This window comes from Brachyistius frenatus, unplaced genomic scaffold (assembly GCF_029030835.1).
Source record: "Brachyistius frenatus isolate BFR_SWC_R1_liver_20210118 unplaced genomic scaffold, ASM2903083v1 Contig_151, whole genome shotgun sequence".
In the NCBI taxonomy this organism is placed as follows: Eukaryota; Metazoa; Chordata; class Actinopteri; family Embiotocidae; genus Brachyistius; species Brachyistius frenatus.
In genome coordinates, this window is record NW_027210750.1 from 453,559 (window position 1) to 477,868 (window position 24,310).

The 24,310-nt window shown below is 42.8% G+C and overlaps 1 protein-coding gene across 2 annotated transcripts; it reads right to left on the reverse strand.

The window, feature by feature from the left end:
* Positions 1-578: 578 nt before the first annotated feature.
* Positions 579-15,230, reverse strand: unm_sa1261 (un-named sa1261). Of its 2 annotated transcripts, XM_069716072.1 has the most exons (5): positions 14,973-15,045; positions 11,957-12,080; positions 6,033-6,262; positions 2,885-3,087; positions 579-2,781 (listed from the first exon to the last, which is right to left on the reverse strand). In XM_069716072.1, exons 3-5 carry the CDS (start codon positions 6,202-6,204, stop codon positions 1,963-1,965), a joined length of 1,194 nt encoding a protein of 397 aa, XP_069572173.1. In that variant the 5' UTR covers positions 6,205-6,262; positions 11,957-12,080; positions 14,973-15,045; the 3' UTR covers positions 579-1,962. The 2 variants fall into 2 exon arrangements, with proteins under 2 accessions (XP_069572173.1, XP_069572174.1); XM_069716073.1 differs by lacking the exon at positions 11,957-12,080 and having other exon boundaries at positions 14,973-15,230.
* Positions 15,231-24,310: the final 9,080 nt, after the last annotated feature.

Genomic DNA, 24,310 nt, shown 5'->3' on the forward strand with positions numbered 1-24,310 from the left:
GAAATAACAGAACTTTCAAATCCCCGGCCGAAAAAAAAAGACCGAAACAGAAGGCGTTGTGACACGTTTATGATTTGGTGCTTCGCTCGGAGGATTATTGTTTCCACAACGAACCATCGACGAAACGACAAAATAATGTGCACGTGAAGTTGGCCGGCTCGCTAACGTTGTGTTTTCAGGGGTTTTTTTGGGGCCTCGCCAGCGAACAAAGAGTTAAAACTCCCAAGTTGTTATTTGTAAGCTTCACATTTTTGTTCAGATTGTAAATAAACAATAACTGGCGGACTACAACATGTTAACTGGAGAGATTTAGAGATGCTCGTTTTCTCACAGCTGCTTGTGTGCTTCCCTTGTTTATGAACAGAAACTCCAGAACATGGCTGCCGAGAGAGAACTGGGTACCGGGTTACAAAACGGCACCTCGTTCATTCAAACACGGCAAAATTCAATTCTAATTTTAAAAATTTTCCCCCAAATTTTTGTCCGCAGCTGCACTTTTCTCAACTAAATCACAAAAAAAACCTCCTTAAATATCCAACCGATCTTTTTAAATGATAACAAAACAGGCACTTTTTTTTTTTACATTTTTTTATTCAGGGTTTTTATTTCAACAAATCTTCACCACTTATTGTTACTTCATGCAATATTTGATATAAAAAAAAACAAAAAAAAAACCAGAATAGACGTCTGAAGCAGTTTGACCCACAAATCCGAAAGATTTTTGTTTTGTTTTCTACGTTCATCCATCTCTTCACATTTTAAGCGTTTTAAATACTTTTATTAAGAAAAGAAAAGAAACGTGGGGGAAAAAAGAGTTGTTGGGGAAGTCAACTGTTAAGTAGTAAATACTATTTACGCTCCTCCTTTTGAAAAACTATTTATCATATTAAGATCCGAGGATATTTCCTGTCATATTTTTTTTAGAAAATGTCAAATTAGATCCCTTGTTAGATAATTAAAAGGTACAATTTCTTTTTTTTTTGTTCCATAACCCATGCAAGTGGAAAAATGATGATTCCTAATTGTCTGCTTTTCATCTCATTTGTCAGATTTTACATGACAAATTTTTTTATTTATTTTTTTTACATAGAAGAAAATGTACATTTTATTTAATTAATTACCTTAAGATGTAATAAAAGTGTTCACATTAATAACTGCAGCAGTTTTCAGTAATGGTCCCAGAACACTGCAGGTTATTGGGAGAAAGTTTGATTGCTACTGTACAGTGAGTTTAGGCATCACAGGAAAACATGAAGAAGGACATTACTTTTATGAGATTACAACGACAACACGATGAATATATAAAGAAAAATGTGTCTGTGTGAAGGACACCTGCCTCTACAAGCCGTTTTCTGTCTCGTGTTAGAAAGGGAATTTTTTCTATTTATTTATTAAAAATTTCAAAAACCAGGCTTCAGATCCGCGGCGCCGCTCGACTGAAATGAATCATAAATAAATGCGTCTGACATAAATAAATAACTTAACTCCAAATAAAAACACACTTTACGGAAACATTTTCTACCAAACATGAAGATGGTTTACGACAATAAACACGCGTCACAAGTCGCTTTACCGCACGAAGCCGACCACGTCTTTCTTCACGCATTTTTTTTTAATTTGTTTTTTTTAAACATATTGCTTTGTTGATCGTTGTGTTTCTTATCCGGCGAGTTCGTGTACTACTCCACTAACTGAAGTATAAACCACATACGGGAGACGACTGTCTCACGGCTGATTTCCTCAGAGTTCATCGTCATCAGAAGTGAGTCAATCCGCGGGGAAGCTACAAGCGTGTTTGAGACGGTCGCTCGTTTCCGGATGCGAAACGCTGTCGCCCTTCGATTCCTCGCTTCTTCTTCTTCTTCTTCTTCTTCTTCTTCTTCTTCTCACGCTCGGAGAAATCTTCCTCGCCGGCGTACGTGCGAGCAGGTGGATTTTGAAAGCGGCGGCGTCGGTCCGTCTCTACACACAGATCTCGATGGGCGTGGCCACCAGGATGCGTCCCCGTTCGTTGTTGTCTCTGTTGACTCGCTCGTAGCTGCCGGTGGAGGACGGCGAGCTGTTGGCGGACATGGAGGAGTAGTGGGTTTCCATGGCGACGCCCCCCTTCGCCGCCGCGCAGGCCGGCGACAGGCTCTGCTGCTTCAGCCGGTCCACCAGCACGTCCTCTTCGGACGAGGACGAGCTGACGTCCAGAGGCGGAGCGCCGCTCGCCGAGCTCCCGCCGCCGCCGTTGTTCCCGTTCTGCGTGTCCAACATCCAGCACATGTTGAAGTAGCCGAAGACTTCTTTGACGGAGCAGCGGCGCTCCTGCTCGACGGAAAGCAGCCGGCCGAACATCCGCAGCGCTTCGTCGGTGAAGCGGCGCCACTGCGACGGCACCGCGCCCGTCCGGCGGCGCTGCCAGCGGACGAACTCCTCGTAGAAGGCGTCGTTGGGCATGGCCTTCTCCCAGGGGAAGTTCCCCGTCAGCATGCAGAAGAGCAGCACGCCGAACGCCCACACGTCCGTGCTGTAGTCCACGCAGAAACCCTCGTGGCGCGACGTGTCGCACAGCTCGGGCGCCGTGTACGGGATGGTGCCGCTCACTCGCTTCACCGGAGAGCCGGCGCGCCGCGTCATGCCGAAGTCCGACAGCTTGACCTTCCGGCACTCTTTGTCGAAAATGAGGATGTTCTCGGGTTTGATGTCCCGGTGGACCAGCTTCTTGCAGTGCAGGTAGTCCAGGGCGACGGCCACCTGGTGGACGCAGCGCTTCGCCACCGTCTCGGGGAGCCCCACCTGGACGGAGAGGACAAGCGAGGTCACGTGACAAAAAAAACCACGGAAGAGGAGCGAACGCGGTCACCTGGAAAAGACCGCAGACGAGAGAGTCGGCGCTCACCTGCGGAGGGATGATGTCGAACAGATCCCCCGCCAGGGCGTACTCCTGGGCGAAGATGTAGTACTCGTCGGTTTCGAAGGCGATGCCGTACATGTTGATGATGAAGGGGCAGGGCGACAGGTAGAGGGAGATGCTGTACTCTCTCAGGAAGCTCTTCAGCTTGGTCGTCTTCTTCCTCAGAAACTTCAGGGCCATTTTCGTGCCTGGAAATAATTTTTTTTTTTTTTTAAAAACAGGACAAGGGACGAGGTTACGCAACAACCGAGTCTCCGTTCCCCTCTTTTCCACCCCATTAAAAAGTGTTCGGGGATTTATTCCACGGCCGCCTAATTGCTTCCAAGAAACTTAATTAATACCATTTACTGAATAATTAAAATCTCCACACAGAATTAAATCCTGATGTGGTTTTTTTTTTTTTTTTTTTTGCAGATTTATACTGCGAGTATTTCAAATCCTCAACAGAGCGACCTGGACGTCGCTGATCGTTCAGGTGCAAACACACGAAGACACGTCGACACGAGACAGATTAGCCGGACTAATCTGAACTGTGGGAGAAACCGTTTGAGTTTTATACTGAAGAAAACATAAAAGAAACGTGACGAATCTCAGGCAGGTTCTGGAGTCTACAGTCAATTTATAGACTTTGATTCATGGAGACAACCGGAGGAGAAACATTACGAAAGGTTTCCGTCTCTGCTGGTTCACATCAGTTCCTGGAACCTTCAGCTTTAATCCCGGGGAATTTGGTGGAAGGATCTGTATTTATAATGGCCGTAACTTCCACTTCCACTTACCTACAAAGTCGGTTAATGTGTGTATCATAACCAGATGTACGAAAAAAAAAAGTCTCTCGGCGCCGAAACCTCAGATCAACAGGAAGTGAGCCATTTTGTGTGAAGTGTCCATTTTTGGCGACTTCCGCTTTAATCAAATTCCCGACAGGATTCATCAGATCGACTTAAAATTTGGTGCGTGCAGTCTTCAGACCTTCGGGATAAAAAGCCGTGAAAAGATTTTGTCGTTTTGCTGTGAACCTTGCAGTATGTTTTTTTGAATGCCTGATTAGTCCCAGCTGGTGCGTCCTCTACTTGTCGGAGAGTCGTGCAGGAGCCTGACAGGCAAAACCCGGGGGAAACCAGGCAGGCAAAGCATCAGACTTCCCTTTGCAAACAATTGTGATTCAGAAGGTCATAAATGACCATTTTATCCCGGTTATCTTTCTGTCCGGACGCTGGAGGGCGGATGAATAAAGCTACACGTCGTCCTCCGACGGCTCTGAGAAGACCCGGCAGCGGATAATAAAAACCGCCGGTAAACGTCGTTTTTCATGCGTCCTTCAGCTGGACAGCTCAGCGGCTGGAAAAAAGGTCAGGATTCGTCTCCGTGACCGGCTGCAGCCTCTCGAAACGGCCGCTGTGGCTTTGTGCTCCGTAAAGAGGATCAGAGCAGATGGGCAGCATTTTTGTCTTTTGATGTGAAAAGGTTGAACAGACTTTCTATCAGTTAAGTGGTGAATTGAGGCCGTCTGGTTCCCGATCTGTGCTAAACCACGGCATAAAGGCAGCTCACGTTACCTGTAATTTGTCTGCCAGCGTTAATCTCGACAAGTAAACAACTCTGAGGCGAACAACGTGCTCGGACCTGTGCGATGATTACACCAACGCATTACTATTTTGGATTCTCAGAAATGAGCCCGTCTAATCTCTCCGAAGCACAAAGCAGGACCGCAAACGAGAGCCACATCCAATTTCCTGCAAGCGCAACCCTGCAGATTTGCTCGATTCGAGGCCAAATCCATTTTCTTTTGGAGGAGAGTCTGGGAAATCTTCTCCACCCACAAAATGTGATGAAGTAAAAATTGAAATGCGTACTGTCCTCAAGGGCAGAAAAATGCACTCATCATCTTTTGGTTTTCCTTTTTCCCCGTTCAGTGTCTTTTGCAATAAAACATCAAACACCAGCGGAAGAAGGATTCTGGTCTCTTACGGTGGAGCTTTTTCCATATTTCTGCATAAATATGAACTAAAACGTCGTCGGATTTTCACCCAGTTCCTAAAAGTAGATGAAGAGAACCCAGTTAAAAGAAATATTAAACTTGGTCATTTATTACATATCTGCGAGTGGCAAAAGTGTGTGAATCTTTGCTTTCAGTATCTGGAGTCGCCTCCTCTCCACTAACTGTTGATCAGTCCTGTATAAGTTTGGAGGAATTTGAACCCTTTTTTTTTTTTTTCTTCAACAGACCAGCTTTAACTTTGGGACGTCGGTTGGTTTTCTCTCATGAATTCCTCTCTTCAGGTCGTGTCACGGCTTTGACTTGGCCTTTCCAAAACCTAAACTTTATTCTTGTTTCTTTTGTGCTTCGGGTCATTTTGACCAACTTTCTCTTCAGATTCGGTTCACTGACCGATGTCCTGACATTTTCCTGTATGACTCAGGATTCATTGTTCCATCAATGATTACAGGTCGTCCTGGTCCAGATGCAGAAAAAAACAGGCCCAAACCATGATACTGCCGCCACCGTGCTCCAAACATAACGCTTCTCATTCAAATCAAAAAGTTTGATTTTTTTTTTTTGTCATTCATCCACAAAACATTTTTCCAGAATCCTTTTGGTTCATCTATGTGATCTTTGACAAGCATCAACAACTCTTTTTCTGAGCTCCTCAGTATTCTGCTTTGTTTGATAAACAGAAACATGCTGCGAATATCGGACTTTTATAGATGCTTGTTCTTTAAATAATATTTGTTTTAAAAAGGGTGCCAACTCCTGACTCTAATTTCACCCTCAATCTGGTCGCATCCTAGATCACATATTTTACCACACAAATGCAACCTTGGACCAATTTCCTCAATAAATAAATGACCAATCATTTTTAATCGACATTAACGACTTTTGTGAAAATCTGAGGATGTTTTCGGTCAGATTTATGCAGAAATATAGAAAATTCTGAAGCACACATAACAAAAATCCACTTTTACCACGTCACATGAAAACGAGAGGACTCATTACGTTCTCATCTGTATGATGATGATCAGCCTCGAGATGTCACCTTGAGCAGCGGTGAACGTTTTATCTGAATAATCTGACATTTTATAGACACATAAAGAACATAAATGCATGCATGAATTAATCGGCTCTTATTACCTCTGATTTTGTGGACGACCAGGTCCACTTTCCCGTACGTGCCTTTGCCCAGTTCACGGACGACCTCGTAGTATTTGTGGATGTCCAGTTTTTCCAGGTTCTGCGCCGCGATCAGCTGCAGTTCCTCCAGGATGTCCATGGAGGCGCGGGAGCCGTGGGGCGAGGAGTTCATGGTGGCGGAAGGGTCGGGGGGGCCGCGGGCGGGGGGGGCGGTCCGGAGACGGATGTTCCTGTGGAACGGGGAGGAGCAGGAAGGAAAGCAAAAGGTTCATTTCGAGGAACGGCATCCGCCCACTCGACCTCCGCTGTGAACACACCTACTGCATTGTACACTCGCATGTCTGAACCGTTATCTCGAGGAAACGAGAAGGCTTTGAGCTCGGGCCAAACAAACTTGTTGCGTAACCTCTGAACTCGCTTTGAGAGAAAATACATTTTTCAAGATCACGTGGCTCCGTCACGACGAACACACTGAACATAAGAGTTTTTGCCACCAATCCCCATTTAAGGACTTCACATTACGTGATCACCCATTGAGACTGATACAGACACGTATTTTTAAAGAATCGGATAATGACGTGAACATTTATTTATTTGAATTATGACCGTGATATATACTAATGGCAACATTTTGCAGTTGTTTTTTTTTTTTATAAAAAAAAAAGTCATAAAACTGCTTAAAATTTCATTCTTAAAGTTACAAATCACGAGAACATTCATTAAAAATAAATGAGCATCTACAAATCCCCCTTCATTACAAAACAATAAAAGTATGCATGCGACACTCTGCAAACCTCACAGTCCACAAACACTGATTGACAGCATGTACTGTACGTTAAATCAAAACGTATCAAACAGAATCAAAAAGGAGAAATAGTTTCACCATTTCAACCAGTAGTCGTTCAAATATTTGACTTTGCTGAGCGTGATTTTCCATCTCTGAATCCCCGCTTCTAAAATAGCTCCAATTAAAGCTTAAAGAGAAGAAAAAACTTCTGCAACGTGAATGACGACACCATTTTGAATCTGTTCTTATTTTAGTTTGGTGAAAACACAACCGGCTCATTTAACACTTTCACTCCACGGCGACGCTCGTTCGACGACGCGACTCCAAAACGGCTGAAGGTTGTGAAAGTGATGCAGTTCAAGGTGTTTATTTATTTTTCCTTCGGAGGAATAAAAGTGACGAAAGAAATCTCATTAAGTGAATCCAAACGGGAGCTGAGAGGAGAAGCGTGTTTCTATTTGAGGAGCTGATCCTCTGCAGCTGATTAATGATCCTCCGGCATTAATTAAACGTCTAATTCTGATCCGACGTGTCTCCGCTCTGTCACGCCTGCTGCCTTCCTCTCTCAGCAGATCTGTCTCACCTTCCTCCTCCTCCTCCTCCTCCTCCTCCTCCTGCTGCTGCCGAGAGCAGCCGGGTATGAAAGTCCTCTGAGTGACTGGAGGAGCCTTCGAAACGTGCTGAAGGAGACGGGATGCTCGCCCCGTCCTGGGCAAAGCGGGTCCATCTGTTGTTGCCACGGCGACGGCGCCTCCCGTCTCCAGTGTACGCAAGACTCAAGTAAAGCGTGAAAACTATGAAAACCACACAGCAACACGCAGTATGTTTCAACCAGACAGGAGCGCGGCTTTTAAAAGTTATATTCTCAGATTTGTATTAAATCAAACCTCTCTTTACAAATGATTTATTTTTTATTAAATATCTGAAATATATTCTGATATTCAACGTTCAGCTGTTTAGAAATGAGGTTGTGATTCCTCTCCGGTGGACCGACTATGTTTCCAACGTGATTTAAACACTGATATTTCCCCAATAAGCTGATATTTGATCCTTTTGATCAGTCCACCTCTCACACTGTATTTGTGTAAGTCTACATCTATAACATTACTGCTCACACACACGTAATATTTTCATATTTAAAGTGCTCTACGAAACACAGGGAGGCTTTTATTGTGAAACAGACACAGGAAATGGAATGTGGTTTACTCAACCTCTGTAAATTGTCCATGCAGGGGATAATTTGACACTTTATTATCAGGATTGTAGTCCTGTTTGTTAAAGTACTGGAGGTCAATAACTCATAATATCTATATCGGACACTTTAATATAATAAAGTCATCACTATAATCTCGCCATTTGAATTGCTTGTTCCGTATTACTCATTAAAAGTGTTATCGTCCGATTTGTGTCACAGCACGTTCATCTAAATGTTTCACAATAAAAGCCTTGATAAGAAATGTGTATCCTGTCCACTAAAAAGGTTTGAGGGCTTTTAATTTGAAACATACAGGAAGTGTTGAGTTTTTTTTTTATCAACAGTGTAATGCAGTGACTTTAACAGGGCAAACGGGAGTGGATAAAAAAAAAAAAAAAAAAAAAAAAATGCCGAGCGGTCACAGAAAACAAAATGTTTTTTTTTTTTTTACCACTGTTAGATGAGGAAGGTCATATTTGACATTTAGGATTTAGAAAATCATTAATAAAAAAAAAGAGACAGGGAAGTGAGTCAGATCAAGGTTTCTTTTAGATCGATAGAAAAAGGCGAATTATGACTGACTTCGTTGTGAAAAAAAACCTTTGTTTGGCTTCACTGGACACAAACTGTCGTCTTTTAAACCTGCTACGACAGAAAATTTGGTTGATGCCAAATATAACAGGACTAACAGCTTAAATCTGACATCCTTAAAGATCTGCTTTACCTTCCTCTCTTCCCACAGATCTTTAATTACACTGAAAATTCAGAAATTGAAAACACGTGAAACCGTCTGTCCGGCAGCGACGCTGGAGGATGGAAGCGTCTCTGTACACAGTCGGTATCTGCTGAGCGTTAAAGAACAACAAGCAGATCAAAATGATGAGTCAGCTGAACCCAAAGGAGCCAACTGGCTGTCCGTCACCGGTCCACTCAGCATCCCTCTGACAAGGTCAATAAAGCGGCGAGTCGATGACACAGCCGGAGTGTGTTCGCAGCTGCAAACAGACAAACGCCATCCGCTCGCAGCCGTTTCATTTTACGTCGACGTTGTGATTCAAAATTCAAGCTATTTTCTGAGGTATGTTTTCGTCCCGTTTCAAACGGGGGAACTGTGAAGCACATTTTTTACGGACTTTCACAATAAAATACCAGATCGTTACGTCCACACGCACCAAAAGTTTTTTTTTTTGACAGTACAATAAATGTCTTCGATCTTCGGTTAAACAATTTCATATTTCCATCCACCTGTTTTATAGTAAATTTGTATTTTGTGCGTTACATTTTTTTTTTCCTAATTTGTAAATTTAAAAAAAAAATTGGCTCGGACTGGAAAGGTTAGTGTATGAAGAGAAGAAGAAAGGCAACCTAAACAGTGCATGAAGTGACACAATACTAATTATAAAAATATAAAGAAAGAGATATCTTTAAAAAAGTTTAAATATAAAATAAAACGTATTTTGCTTTATCATTTAGTGTCGAAAAACATCCGATCTATGTGGAACGAACGTAAGATTAATATACAAAACAAACAAAAAAGTTCAGAATTTCTATCACGTTTTCCACCATTTAAAGCTTTAATTGATTCTTTTAATTACGTCATCTTATTTTCGGCTTAATGTGATTAAAAAAAAAAACTACGTTTTTTTGAAAATTCTGATAAAATTTGCGAAAAATTTTGACGGAACTCAAACTGTTTTCAATGATAAAAATGAACGTAGATCATTTTAAGTTTCTGAAATTATTACGTAACAGAACAATATAGAGTCATTTGTCACGTGCATTCAATTAGATGTCGCGAACTCATTCACTGTATTAAACGCTAGAAGGCTACGAGCTCAAAAACAAAACAAAGAGACGGCTGCGTCGCCGTCGTCTCTGTACAGGCTGCCTCGTTTTAGTCACCATGACAACCGTCACACGTACGTACGTCCGGCGACGTTCGGCCTCCGCTCGTAACGCGCTGCCGTCGCATCGAAGGGCGCGGAGATGAAAGAAGTCACAACCGGCGCTAATTAGGAGCATCCTCGGTTTGCTGCAGCTCCCCAGTGCTCCTTCTCAGGGTAGCGGTGCCACGGCTTTCACCCCCCCCCCCTGGAGGAGCCCCGTTTGCCTTCCTGCCGAGGAGGGGCGCGGCCGCCTCGCTTGTCTTTTCTGTTCGAGCTGTAAACAAAGCGCAGCTGGAACTCGGCCAGCCTGCTTCCCGGCACCGCTGCTTTTCCATCCATCTGTAAGCCTCTGATAATGTTACCTGTCTCCTGCACGGGGAGGAGGGTGAGGGGGGGGGGGCAGCCCGACTGTGGGAACACCTGTTGGTTGAACGCAGCGTGATTGTGACCTTTCAGTCATCTTCCTGCAGCAGAGAGGCGTCGCGCTTACCGTGATTCCTGGTTGATGCCGTTCCTCGTAGAATAAAAACCTCTCGTTGAATGTCAAAATGTCGGACTTTGAAGGTCTCATATTTTACATTTTTCCTTGAATTCTTGTTCTCCACAAGAACATGTTGGTTTTTTTGGTGGTTTTAAGGACCAAAAACCACCTCGGTGCAGTTTTACATCTCCTCACTGGAGCTCTACGAAGTTTCTTGTCTGTGCCTTTAAGGTGCATCGATATCAGCGACCCTCTCCTCTGATTGGCTGACTCTTTTCTAAGTGACGCTTGTTCAGGCCAATCACAGGTCTTCTTCAGTCTCGTAGCTCGCTGGACATAAAAAGTCGGGCAAAGGTCGTCCTGAGGGGCGGATGCATGACATGAGCGCGAGTTTGTGACATCGCAAACTTTTGGAAGCCCTGGCATCCTGCTCGCTAATTAAACATGAAACATTACTAGAAGTAATAATGAGCTTGGATAGAAAGAAAAAAAAAAAAAACTGCCAAATAGGCATGAAATCCGCAACGTGACGCTTCGAAGCACAGAAAATGAACACAGCGAAAGATTCTGTCCATTTCTTTCTTTCTCTTGACAAAGAGAAGCTTTTATTTCCCAGCAAACCTGAACTACTGCAGCATAAACCTCTCAGGTGTCCGCAAAGAAAAAGTCAGGAAATCAATTACGAGTCGTACGGAAACGCGACAGCCAGACTTTTTACTTGAGAAACAGACGACGCTGCTGACGTTTACGGTTAGACGCCGTCGCTACGCGAGACCGACGAGTTGACGCGACACAAACGGACAAAAGTGCTGAGTAATGGTTCCCTGTGCTGCAGGAGTTTTAAAAAGAAGCAGCCTCTGCCAGCCTCGTTTGTATTCGGGCCAGCATCGACTTGTAAAACATCGGCATCTAATTTATCATTTCTAATGTTAAATCAATACGTCAGCCAGCTGAAAAATACTTCATGAACAAATGCTGCCATCTTAAACCGTGTTTGGCCTCCGGTGAAAATCTTTGTTTTTTCCTCCACGGGGCTCAAGAACGAGGAGCAAAAAAAACAAAACACTTTTATTCTGTTAAATTACACTTCACGAGCCATTTGTGCATTTCAGCGTAAAAACAACGGAGCAGAGCTGATGTCTACTTTAGAAATGCTGGTAGTTTGTTTGAAGCAGCTCGCTGCCGTGGGTCAACGACCGGCTGGTGGATTAACCGCTAAATTTCAGTGCAAAGATCCGGGAGTCAAGAAGTTTTAGGGATCATGTGACGGTTTTGTTTTGTTTTTCAACTAAAAGTAGTAAAAATGTCAAAGGAAGTCTGGTTTTAGTCTCAAAGGTGATGATTTGCTGCTTTTCTTGGTCATGTTAGTGGAAACCGAGACTCTTTGGGTCTTTTGTCGGTCGAGGAAATGGAGACATTTAACGCGCTGCGAAGGGATCGTGATGTCGTCTGACATTTTACAGACCAACAGTAGGATTGATTTCTAGAAAAAAAAAAAAGTCATTAGAATAATCAATAATTCAGATCATTCTCATGCAGCTGCAGGCTTCAACCTCTTTTTTTTTTTTTTTTTACCGTGTATTTGAATGCCGCAACAAAATGGATCCGATGCGAGTTGTATTGGATTGAAACGTCGTCTGGTTTTCGTCGGCCTTCGGTGCGTCAAACCTGCCGATCGACGTCGTCCGTCTGTCGCTACCTGCCGAGGCAAAAAATAAAAAAGCAGCACAATCTGTCAGCACTGAAAAATGAGGACTTTTTACCGTTAGCTGAACCGAAAGCTCTTCCCTTCGCAATTGTTTGTCAATTTATCGTTTGTGACAGTAAATTCTATATTTTCGGGGTTTGGTCTGTTGGTTTGGAAAAAAAAATCAAAGATTCTCTACAAAATGCTCGGATTGCTTTTCCAAACAACATTGTGGGTTTTTTTTGTTCATTTTTTAAGCGAAATACCAAATATTCTGTGGTTTGAGCTTTTCTTTGTGATGTCTGACAGGAAACTGAATATCTCTGGAGTTTTTGGGGCTTTTGGTTGGGAAAAAACAAAACAACAAATCGCAGGGCACCGACGGACGTCTGGTACGGTCCAAGGTTGTCGCCCGTTTTGGCGCCACATGAGAAACCATGAGCGTATCAGCCATGTTGGTGGTCAGAAGACCGAGCGTTCAGCAGCTGAAAGCTGAAACCAGACTATCTTTTCCTCGGGCAGCCTTGGAAAATAAGCGAGCGACTTCCTGCCACCGGTCCTTGTCGGCACTTTCAGCTCGGCCCTTTGTCATTCTTACCTTTCCGACTCGGACCCGCCGAAGCTACAACCGCTAACGTGTGAAATGTTATTCTCCGACTCTGCCCGCTGAGATATGACAAACCCAGGGAGATTATTTCAGCCCCCGTGAGTGGCTCTTTCCCCTCTGGAAATGTTTGTAGAAGTGAGGCTACATCCTCCCGGCCGTCACGGCGCTGGCCTGTGAACGTGGACGTGGACTCGGGCCCTCCGGAGAGGCTCGGCCCTGCGGAGAGGTCCGGCTCCGGAGAGGCTCGGCCCTCCGGAGAGGGTCGGGCCCTCCGGAGAGGTCGGGCCCTCCGGAGAGGCTCGGCCCTCCGGAGAGGTCGGGCCCTCCGGAGAGGTCGGGCCCTCCGGAGAGGTCCGGCTCCGGAGAGGTCGGGCCCTCCGGCTCCCACAGAGCTCACGGAGCTGTGGAGCACATCAAAGCAGGGCGGCTTTAACCGGCTCGGCCCGCAGCGCTGGCGAACACCGGGGCTTTGTGCCTGCACGCTCGGCGGCACATCACTGGGAGCTCCCCTTTAATGCCGAGCCATTTCTGCTGGCTGTGAACCCGGCGCTACAGTCGGCAACGTCACCCCCCTTTTGTCCGCTTTAATCTCGCTCTCTTTCTTCTTCTCCGATTGTCTTTCCGCCGCCTCGACGGCCGCGCAAAATAAAAACCATACAGACACCTCGACGTCAGACCGGACGTCTCTTCGGCAGGAACGAACGGAGACGTCCGCAAAAGGTCAAACTAAAGTACGAAACCCGAAAGATAACGTGTCTCCGGGAAGCGTCCTTAATTTCAGGAGCAGTTGCATCTCGTTTCTAGTCTGCAACAGTCTGAAATAACAACGGCCACCGGCTCATTCATCAGCTGCAGCTCGCTGGCTAACGCCAACCTTAAAAAACGATTGTTGACGAATCGTACAAAATAGCGATAAAATACCAGAATCGGACGTTTCCAAACCCCCTTAGTGTCACTGATTGTTTTTAATTCGATTAAAAGTCAACAAGACAAATTAAAGCAGCAAGTTTTGTCATTCGAGAAGCTTTAAACCAAAGAATGTTGTTTTTTTTTACTACTTTGGCTTGAAAAATGACTAAAACAATCAATATAATGGATTATTTTCCTCTCAATGGATTTATTGCTTTAATGTTACAGAAATTACTCGAGCAAAAATATTTTCAAATTTTAGCCCCTTAAAATACGAAGAAAGGTTGTTTTTTTTGGCGAAAGTGACGATAAACTGAATCTGTTTGGTTGTTTCAACTAAGACTCGTGAAGTGATTGATGGTTGCAGTAAGGAAATAATCTGAAAATAGCCGTTATCAATACTGAAGAATAATTTTCAGTTACAGCCCAATAAAGAAGTTCCCAGTTTACAACAATTTCTCAAACAAAAAAAACACAAAATATTCTCCGGTTTCAGTTCCTCAAATGCGACAAACTTTTGGTTCGCATGTACAACAATAGACCGAAGATCTAGAGAGTCAATTCATTAATAATCGTCAACTATTTCGATCCTTTTAGTCATTTTTCACACAAAAAAAAATTTGAAAATTATTTACAGAATTCAGCATCCAAAAATAAAAGATTTTCAGATTTTCGCTAAATTCGCTTTAAAAATGACAGAAAATGTTGTATAGTTGCAGATTAATTTTCTGACAATCTGACTCATCAATTAATCATCTAATTGTCTTTAATCAACACCAAAAGAAACCTCCTGAAATTCCTGCTGCTGTGGATCCGGTGTCAGTAAACACAGACAGACTTTAAACAGACAGACCATGAAGAGGAGCTGCAGCACAAAGAACCTGAACGGCTCTGCAGACACAAAGCGTGCAGCACATCCATGACGTGGAGATGCATGGGTGTGTGTGTGTGTGTGTGTGTGTGTGTGTGTGCGTGCGTGCGTGCACGTGACAGGAAAACCAGGTGTGTAAATGGAGAGTGTGTGGTGAGTAAATTACAGCCAATTACACCAATAGTGTCTCAGAGCTTGCAGATGGGACACAATAGCTTCAGAGCAGCTTCTATTGTTCTGCTCAGTTTTGGTCACGTGGTGCACGCACAACTTTTTACTGCCAGAAAATGGAAAATCCAATTTACAGATATATATTTTAAAATAAAACACTGCAGGGATTTAAAAAAAAAAAAAAAAAAAAAAAAACCCAGAAGAGCTTTGTGACATCAGGAGAGGATTCACTTTGAAGCAGAATCTGAGATTGAAATGTGTGAAAACACGCTGGTGTTCATTCAGCTGTAAGATGGTTTGTTTTGGCTGAAATAATAAAAAGAAGAAGAAGCAGATGTGGTTTTACCTTTCACTATGTGCTCCAGCTGTCACTCCATCCAGACACCGCTCCCTTCCAGTCTCTGACACCGCAAACGCCGCAGGTCCGTCTCCTCCTCCTCCTCCTCCTCCTCCTCCTCCTCCTCGCAGTGCGGACCGAAGCCCGGAGCTCGACCCTCGGCGGGAGGTAACACGGCTGTCCGACTGCTCCGCCGCTGCCTGTCCCCGTCTGTCCTGCCGCGGTGTCTCCCCGGAGCTCCTTCTATCTCTATTGTCTCTCCGCACTCCGCCGGCAGACCCCGCCCACCTGCCTCCAAACGGCCAATCAGAGCGAAGAGCGGCGGCGCGCTCCGCTGAGACCGCGACGCCTTGCGGGACTGCAGGAATTTACAGTTTCAACGCTCCGCTGCAGGTTTGGTTTGAGATTATAATAATTAATAACACGTGTAAATATTGAATTGATTATTGATAATTATTTCGGATGATGATTGGGTTATGTTTAGGTGTCTAGGTTAAGATTAGCCACATTTACCAACAGTTTATTTAAAAATAATTAACCAGATGTTTGTAAAGGTTGATTATCCAATTTCTGGAGTAGCTGTTTTCGATTAAACGTTATATTCCTCTCCACCAGGGGGCGCTGCAGGAAGGTGTTAAAAACAGTTACGTTTCATGGCGAGAATTTATAGGATTACTTTTGCTTCTTTCGCAATAAATTTCGTATTAGCTCACAATAATTTGTATTCTTTTGCAATATTTTGAGTTACTTTGCAATTTTGGTTTTGCTTCTGGTTCAATGAGTAAAAAATACTTGGCTATTCCTTTTACGAATAGAAAAATTTCGATGACTCACAATTACATCACTTCTGTGGCGTCGATCAACATGAAACACTTCCAGTTCAATCATTGGTGTAAAAGATAAACAAATATATCAGAAAACATTAACTTAACAAGCTCGTGTACATTAAAACGTCGAGGTGAACGTTAGCTGTGGTACTAAAAAAACGTCCGTCGTGTGTATCGCCAACAGTGCTGAAGCTAAGCTAAAAAATAGCGGCAAAAAGAAAACTACAAACACAAACATTGGACACTGTTGTTGTGGAGTTTCTATTTAAAATGTAGTTTACTTTGAAGTTTAAGCGACAAAAAAAAAACTGCGATTTCCTGTGAGAACATGTGGCATAACTTCCTGAGAAAAGTCAAACGTTAAAACATACGAATAATTTTTAAAACTACAAACTGGACCCGCAGCTGTTCCCTTATTTCCCACGGCCTGTGAACGCAGCATGAAGGGAAAAGCACAGCGTGTACCTGGTGACCCAGTCTGGCTGTGACTCAGTTGTGCTTTTGAATGGATGTGAATGAAAAGGTTGTGGGTGTCACCAGAGGAGGAACCTTGAGATGTTTATTTGGTCCCTCGGAGGGAAACAAAAAAACAAAACAAAAACGTGATGAAAGCTGTTCGAGGAATTCAAAAAGACTCGAGTGTGCTTTCTTTGACGCTGCGGTGTTGGTATTGTTTCGTTTCTGCTAAAGTCCAAAGATCAGAGGGATCATTTGTCGTGATAAAAAGGTGTGCAGCTGGTTGAACTGTGTGATGATAAAGACGGTAACTCAGGGGTCATGAGAAACATTTACGTTGCAGCAAATTGTGTTTATTCATATCATTTTTATTTGGGAACTCTTAAATTAATGTAATTAACTGTAACAACAAAACAAAACAATGCACCGGTGCAGAAGTGCTTTAAACTGCAATACCACTGACGGCCACTAGGGGGTGGGAGAATAATACAGATTCATTGTCTTGAAAATACCAAAATACACGATAATAATATGACACGGCACCTGATGCAAAATGACAAAATACTATTTTCTTCATAAAAACATTACTAATAAATGAATAGGGCCATAAAATGTGATTCAAATGAGTAAAAAAAACAACAACAATACTTTAAGTTTCGACACACAAGAAGATTCGAAAAGAAAAACAGTTTCCACAATAATGAAAAATTGACACCATAAAGACTTTATTCCTCCTGTTAACTAACACAAGTCCATGAAAGCGTTCGGCTCGAATGTTTCGTGGGTTTGTAACTGCAGGAAATTGCAAATCATTTCTCAATGTCGTGAGAGACGGAGACGGTGGAAGCAGCAGGAACCTGAAGGGCAGCGCGGCAGACGTTCGATTAGAAAACATGAAGTCGGAGCTTCGTTTTTTAATCACGCCGTCCGTCCCGACTCAGCGGCTGCGTCACCTCGGCAGATTGTTATTCTGCAGGCGGAGGACGTCGTCTCGGGGGGGAAGACGGAAGACGAAGAGAAACAAGCAGCCGTGTTAATGAAAAAGACATTGATTTTTAATTTTATTAATTTTATTTTTTTTCTACTGTGCAATCACAGCTTAATTAATCCCAACGGTGGATTATTTTACCGCGAACGTGTCTTTTTGCGTCTGACAGCGTTCCGCATCTTAAAAATTACCCGTCACATCTTAAAGAATTAGAAATCGGCTTTTTATCGGCTTTTGTTTACGTCTTCTTCTTCTTCTTCTTCTGCGCCGTTGCGACGTCTCGAGAACACCGTTAGGAAAAACACCGACGCCTGAAGAAGACTTCTTGTCGGTATTGAGAAGCCGAAGTCGTTTAGCAAGCTGGCGGGTGAGTAACGTAAAGCAGGAAGTGGTGACTTTTTTTTAATTTTAATTTACGCTAAATTACAAAATTATAACGTATTGATTTACCAGCTTAATTCACTTAAAAAAAATGACCTTCCATGGCCTCCGACCTTTTCCTGAAAACGTAAGAAAACATGTCACAAATTGTCAGAACCACAAGAGGGCAGCGTTCATACGGACTCTTTTAAATACGACATCGTTTGTAGGGAGCATAAATATTGTGCGGGCGCTTAAGCGTTAAAGGGACAGTACGATATTTTTGGGGACAAAGTTTACGTGCCGAGTTACGTTATTTTTTTCAAGGTTTATTTTTTACAAAACAATCCCAGACGCCTGAGCTTCAAATGGGGGCGCAGTATGTACGATTTAGCGCCATCTAGTGGAGACGTTGCAGATTACAATCGACCGAACACCCGCTTGTGGTCTCCTTCCCCCTTTCGGGTACGAAAAATCGACCGAAAACTCGCAAAACAACACGAAAAGGATCGGAAATCCTCCGGCTGTGCAAACACGACATTTTGCAGTTATTGCGTAACAGCAGAAATCTTTCACTTGAGATCATCAGGCCGGGAAACGGAGTGTACAATTATCTGAGGAGGAGCTCGAACGCGACGGGCCGGTAACCACGACGTCCCGACTCCCGGGCCAGATTAAAAACCACTGGACCTCAGTCCGGGAGGGGGATTCACAACGCAGCGTGGCATTCTGGGAGATTGCCTTCGTGACCTTGATTGAAGGAGTCCCAGCTGTTGGGTGGATTTTTTTTTTTTTTTTTAATTTTGTCTGGCGGTAAACAAAGAGGACAAAACGTGAGGCACAAATCCCTTCCCGGGATCAGCGGTGCTGCACTTTGAGCATGAAGCCTTTAATCCGGGACGCTCCGGTTCGTTCCACCTGCTGACGGACGGAGTGTTTGTTTTGTGGAGCAGCAGGTACGCCAACTTCCTCCCCGCCCGGGGATCTCATTATTCCCGCCCGGGGAGAATTGATCAAACGCACCGCCGTGATAATGAGCCAACAAGTCGGTTAATTATCTGCTTCTCAGACCTCCTCCAGGAAAAACCACCTCGCCGGGACCCAGTTCGCCTTTAAAGCGTCTCGTTCTGCCGTCGGACGGAAATAAAAAGGACGAACTGCGATCAACCTCGAGGTTGAGTTTGTACGACGACGACAACAGAGAGCAGACGACTACATGTTTAATTAGAGCCGAAGCCAGACTTTCAGACGCCGACTAATCATTTCTGAGGAGAGAAAAGCAACAAAAAAGAAAAAGAGCAGCTGAAAACCAAACACAGCTTGTTACGGCTGCTGAGATCAATTTAGTTCAAACAAATGAGCCCACTTTTCTCTAGAATTTAAAATATCTAATATCCGAGTAACTGGGTTTGACGTCTCGGTGCGTCCACGTTAACGTCCCGGTTTCTTTTCTCCGCTCAAGCAGTTCTTGCGTCTGAAGATCTACGTGTTTTTTTGTTTTGTTGTTTTTTTAAAGTTACCTTCTGTAAATTTTGCCAGATGCAGCTGAACTGTACCGAACCGTTCAGGACGCATGTTTTTTGTTCGTTTTTCTTTGCAGGAGAGTCGTGCTGATCGTGAAATTTAGCGAATGAGTTATTTTTTGGTGTTTTGTTTCAGAAAGGAGCTTCATGCCGTGATACTTTCATGGAGCTTCTCTTCGGGGCATTTTTTGGGGGAAAAATGGTGGTAATGTCGCTAAAATTTGCACGTATTGGGGAGGTTTTGCGTCAATTGCTTAAGATTGCTATTTGTTGGAGGGACCGGCGTACAGAGCAGGGAAGTAAGAAAGTGAGCGGTCACTTTAGAGGCCGATGGATTATTATTTTTTTAAGCCAAACTCTAGTGGCCCTCGGCGGTATTGCAGCTTGAGGCGCTGTTGCGTCATTTTTCACTTGGAGATGCGTTTCGACTGGTGTGAACAAGCCTTTCTGGTGGTCTGCTGGTCCGGTCCGGTCCGGTCCGGTCCGGCAGAAAACATCTCTGTCCATTAAACTTCACATCTTTCTAACTTTGATGAATCTCCCTGATTCTTCATCAGGGATTAGAAACCGCAGCCGGTTTTCAACCATCCAGGTCAGCTCTTGTTTAACGCTCTCGCCGGCTCGGAAATGAGTTTTGCTTTTTTTTTTCCATTCCCCTCTGAGCACTTCCATGACAACAGAGAGTATTTATTCTCTTCACCATCCCCGTCCACCGACGCTCTTCCTCCGGGGCGCCTCTTGTCAAAAAAAACCCCAACATCTCGTTAATTGAGGCGAGTGTTTTATAATCACCATTAAATCCTCAAAGACCAACAAGCGTAAACATCCCGGATCGTTCTGGTGTTACAGTTTCAAGAGGAGGAGGATTAAAATGATTGAAAGTGTCTCTCGTGGCTGCGGCAGCGTCCCGTGACTTTGAAACGGTAAATTAAAAACAGAATCACCCTCCGAGCTCGTAGCCGGACGAGAACGTCATCGAGTGAAGTGGATCCGCATCGAAGTAGCTGATGCCCCTTTTCTGCACCTTTATGGATCCAATATTTAAAGACATACGATCAAATTAGGCTCATCTGCTATCAATGTTACACTGAATATAATACAATTGTTAAAGATCATTTCGATTCTTTCCAACCTGGTGTGTTTTCCGACGATGACGTCACCCGTTGGTTTGCGAACGGTTTCGAGTTTCACATGTTTCTTTGAGACCTATTTTCTAATGAATGAGGGATTATTTTCAGATGGACCTCCAGAAAACTAAGAAGAAGGAGTGACTTTAGCTAACAACACCGAGATAACTGATGGACACATTTTATTCACTTTGGATTTGATGAGAGAAGTTGAATGGGAGTCTATGGAGCCGGAGGCTTTTTGGAGCCGACCTCTAGTGGCACTTGGTGGTATTGCATCTTAAGGAATTTCATCGGCCTCATTTTTCAGACTGGGTAGCTAGGAACACTTTTATAGAAAGTCTGCGGGGGGGACATCCAGCTTCAGATGACGTAATAGATTTTTCACAACTTCTTTTTAAAAAAATGTCATCTCTGACTAGATCATAGTAAGAAATGCCTCAATACAGATTCAGGAAACAAGAAGTCGAACGTAACTTTCTTGCAGCTTTTCCTCCAGAAAAAAACCCTGAAGTATTTTGAACTCTTTTTTTTTTTTCAATCTGACAAAGTAAACAAAGAGCTTCTTCTCTCACGCGTCACATTTAATTGGCCTCGCAGCGGCTGCAGTTGAGATCTGATCCCGCGATGTCGCCGTAATTAATGAATGCGTGTGCACGAACGTGTGATCGTCCTCTTCAACACTCTGAATCTCTTCAGTTTGGGTCGAGCAGGACGTTCAGGATGTTCAGGACGTTCAGGACGTTCAGGATGTTGATGTCCTCCTGAACCTGCAGCTCGCTGCTCAGAATATTAACACCGTCTGATCAACAGCAGACTACAGAGACAGAAACACTCGACCGGCATCGTTTAATGCCGTGAGCATGCCGCCAGGAAAAAAAATAAAATCCGTCTGCTTCTGTTTTTAACCTTAGAGATGAGCCAGATGCTGACATCGGTGATGGTAGACAAGTAGAGTACCCGTGATGCATTTGCATTATGACAGCCATTAGCTACTACTAATAAAAAGCTCCATCGTGCTACTGAAGCAGGTCAGACAGTGGCTTCGTGAACAATGCTTTTTTTTTTGGTACTTTATCGTGGTTTAATAACGACTCAATAATGACTGAATATGTTTGATTTTTCTTCGATTTTCTGCTTCTGGTCATTTTGAGGCAATTAGCCGTTTGCCGAGTTATTTCCAGTTTCTTAATCTGTTGTTAACGTTGCTGTAGACTGTAATAACTCTGATCATAATCACTATTAGATTATGGGAAGTAATAAAATCGTCTTATAAGGTACAAAGGCTGATGTTTTGACGTAAGCTGCTGCAGCTTAGAAACTTAGAATCTCTTTTTTTGCTGATTCCTTCTTTCAGTATTTTGGCCTAAAAGCACCAAAATCAAAGCAGCTTTATTCCTCCGCTTCGGTACCGACCTTCCAAACTCAACACTTTTTACATTCCCGTGTAGATAAATAAAAAAGATTGAGGGAGCTTTGACCTCAGCTGCACATGCTCATCACATATAAAACCAAATCTAATCCTCTAAAGTGCTTTCAAAAGTTCCAGACAGCCGACGGCTTCGAACACAGCGTGATACGTGGAGAGGAGCTTTTATTTTATTTTTTCATGCTGCTGTCGGTGAGTCAGTTTTTATAAAAGCGGATGAGGAGTGAAAAGGCCACTCGCATTATTTTCTACAGCGGCTTCGGACTGACCTGCGGTCGAGGCTAAAGGTGTGACGGAGACGTGAGTCACATCCTCACGAATGTTAATGCCGTGGATATTTTATTTTTCTTCAATGATTTTGTTGTCAGCAGGAGGAAAACATGCTTCATGTCCACTTTACTTTAGATTTAAAGAATTCTTTTGTCTCTCAGCACCAATGAAGGACAAAAAAAAAAAAATCCTCCGTAGTGACCAAAGACTGAATGTAAACGTTGGACGAAACTTCCGGGTCCGACAAGTGAAGCTAACATGGGGGTGCCATGAAGTGCAATACCACCGTCGGCCTCTAGGGGTCGGCTCCAAAAAAAGGTTCATAAACTCTCTTTCAACTTCTCCTACGAAACACAAAGTGATACATTTATTTTTCCACCAGTCAGTTATTCATTATTATTCCTTTTTCTGGCGGCCCATCACACATATATATTATATGAAATATATATGCTTCTTGTAGATACGGATAGATAAACTATATAGGTATAGTTTATGTTTTTATGTAAGTCCAGGCTATCCAAATCTTCCCTAATTTGAAATAACACCGTTGAGAACATATTTTCATTCAATTTCATTTCTTAAAACGTAATTTCCGTATTGAATTCATCCGTCGGAACAGAAGAGAGAAAAAGCGAAGTGTGTCACTGCAGCATGAAATTGGAATTAATATCGGGAAGAAAAATAAATGCGTAAGCAGGAAGAGAAGTGAGCTGATTTATGTAAAACTATGCAAATAATAATTTCAGCATGTGTTGAACAGAAATCTATTCAAAGGAATTATGTAAAAAAAACAACAACAATAAAAGTAGGCTAACAAGTAGGCAGAACAACACCAGAAAAGACTGTTTCATAATAAAATGTGAAAGTATGACTGTATATACGAATAATCATGAACTTTGATATATTCCATTTATACATCTATTGTTTGTCTCTTGTTTCTGCAGTGATGCGTCATTGTAGCTTCAGGTAAACTTGTTTTATTGATATTTGCAACCTAATCAGACACAACAATAAAGTCATGAACATATTAATGCCTTTATGATTATAAATCAATAATAATGTGTGCTAATACTTTTGTATTTGAACTTTATATGCAGGACTTTTACTTACAATCAAGTATTTCTACTGATGCTTTTCCTGAAGTAGAATATCTAAATGAATATATGTGTGTTTAAGAGTTTTTTGTTTTGTTCATGTTACCGAGGGTCAAATGGATATTTTGACCTTTTTCAGTATCAGCCAATAGAAGAGAGGAAAGTAGTGCCGTGTTCAAATACTGTCGAAGATGATTGGTGACATCTGGTGGACGATTTATTTACCTAAAACTAAACTAAACTAAAAAAAAAGAGCCTCCTTTCCTTTTCATGTGTTTACCGTGGCAGCGGGTCAACACAGCTCAATGCCAGCGGAGAGGAAGTGAAGATGAGGAGGAAGGAGAGGGTCTGATTAAACGCCACTTCCATTCAGGGTGAGTCGGATGTTTCTGTCACTGATTCTGGCCTGTGATGATCAAACGTCACGTGACACCATGTGATGCTGTCGATTAATGTAACTGGAGGTTGATTCCAATGTGGCAATCATAGTTCAACAATGTTTTTCAATAAATGGCTTTAAAAATCTTCCTTTTTGACCAAAACCCCCCAAAATATGTTGTAAAGTGACATCAAACTGATTAAAGTTTAATATTTGACTAAAGAAGCAGGAAGCAGGAAATATTACTCGCAAATGTAAATGTATTCAATGTCAGAAAAAAAAAATCAGTTTAATAAGTTTAAAGTGCACTCCTGTGTCATGTATTTCCTCCAGTGACAGATTAATTAAATGGATGTGTTTTCTGTGACTTTTACTATTATATTTTTGGTATTATATTATTTATTGCATTATTTGTTACATGTGACCTTTAAGGGAGAGCTGACAGCTTTACAAACTAAAGACAGGATGGCGCAAACAACTAAAAACCAGATCATAATCTTCCTCCAACCTCCAGTTCACATTGTAGCCCAACAGAGGGCGCTCTAACCAAACACAAGCTGAACCTCGGCTTCAAAATGACAAAACTTTAGATTTATTTTTCTACGTAAAATATGAAATAATTTGATCTGATTGTGCCTGAAACAGATTTTTGTTTTGCTTTAAATAAAACCATCTGATAAATTCAGAGGCTAAATGTTCGAAACAAAAAATAAACTTTGTAAGAAAGCAAAAATAATTTGACAGGTTCACTTCGCGATCAAGATCGTACATACAAAACATGATGACGTTATGAAAAATAGCGACATTAAAAAACCTAAAATGATCAACATTTACCAATAATGTTAAAATATCACACTCACTTTTTTATTATGAGTACTTTCTATACTTGTAATG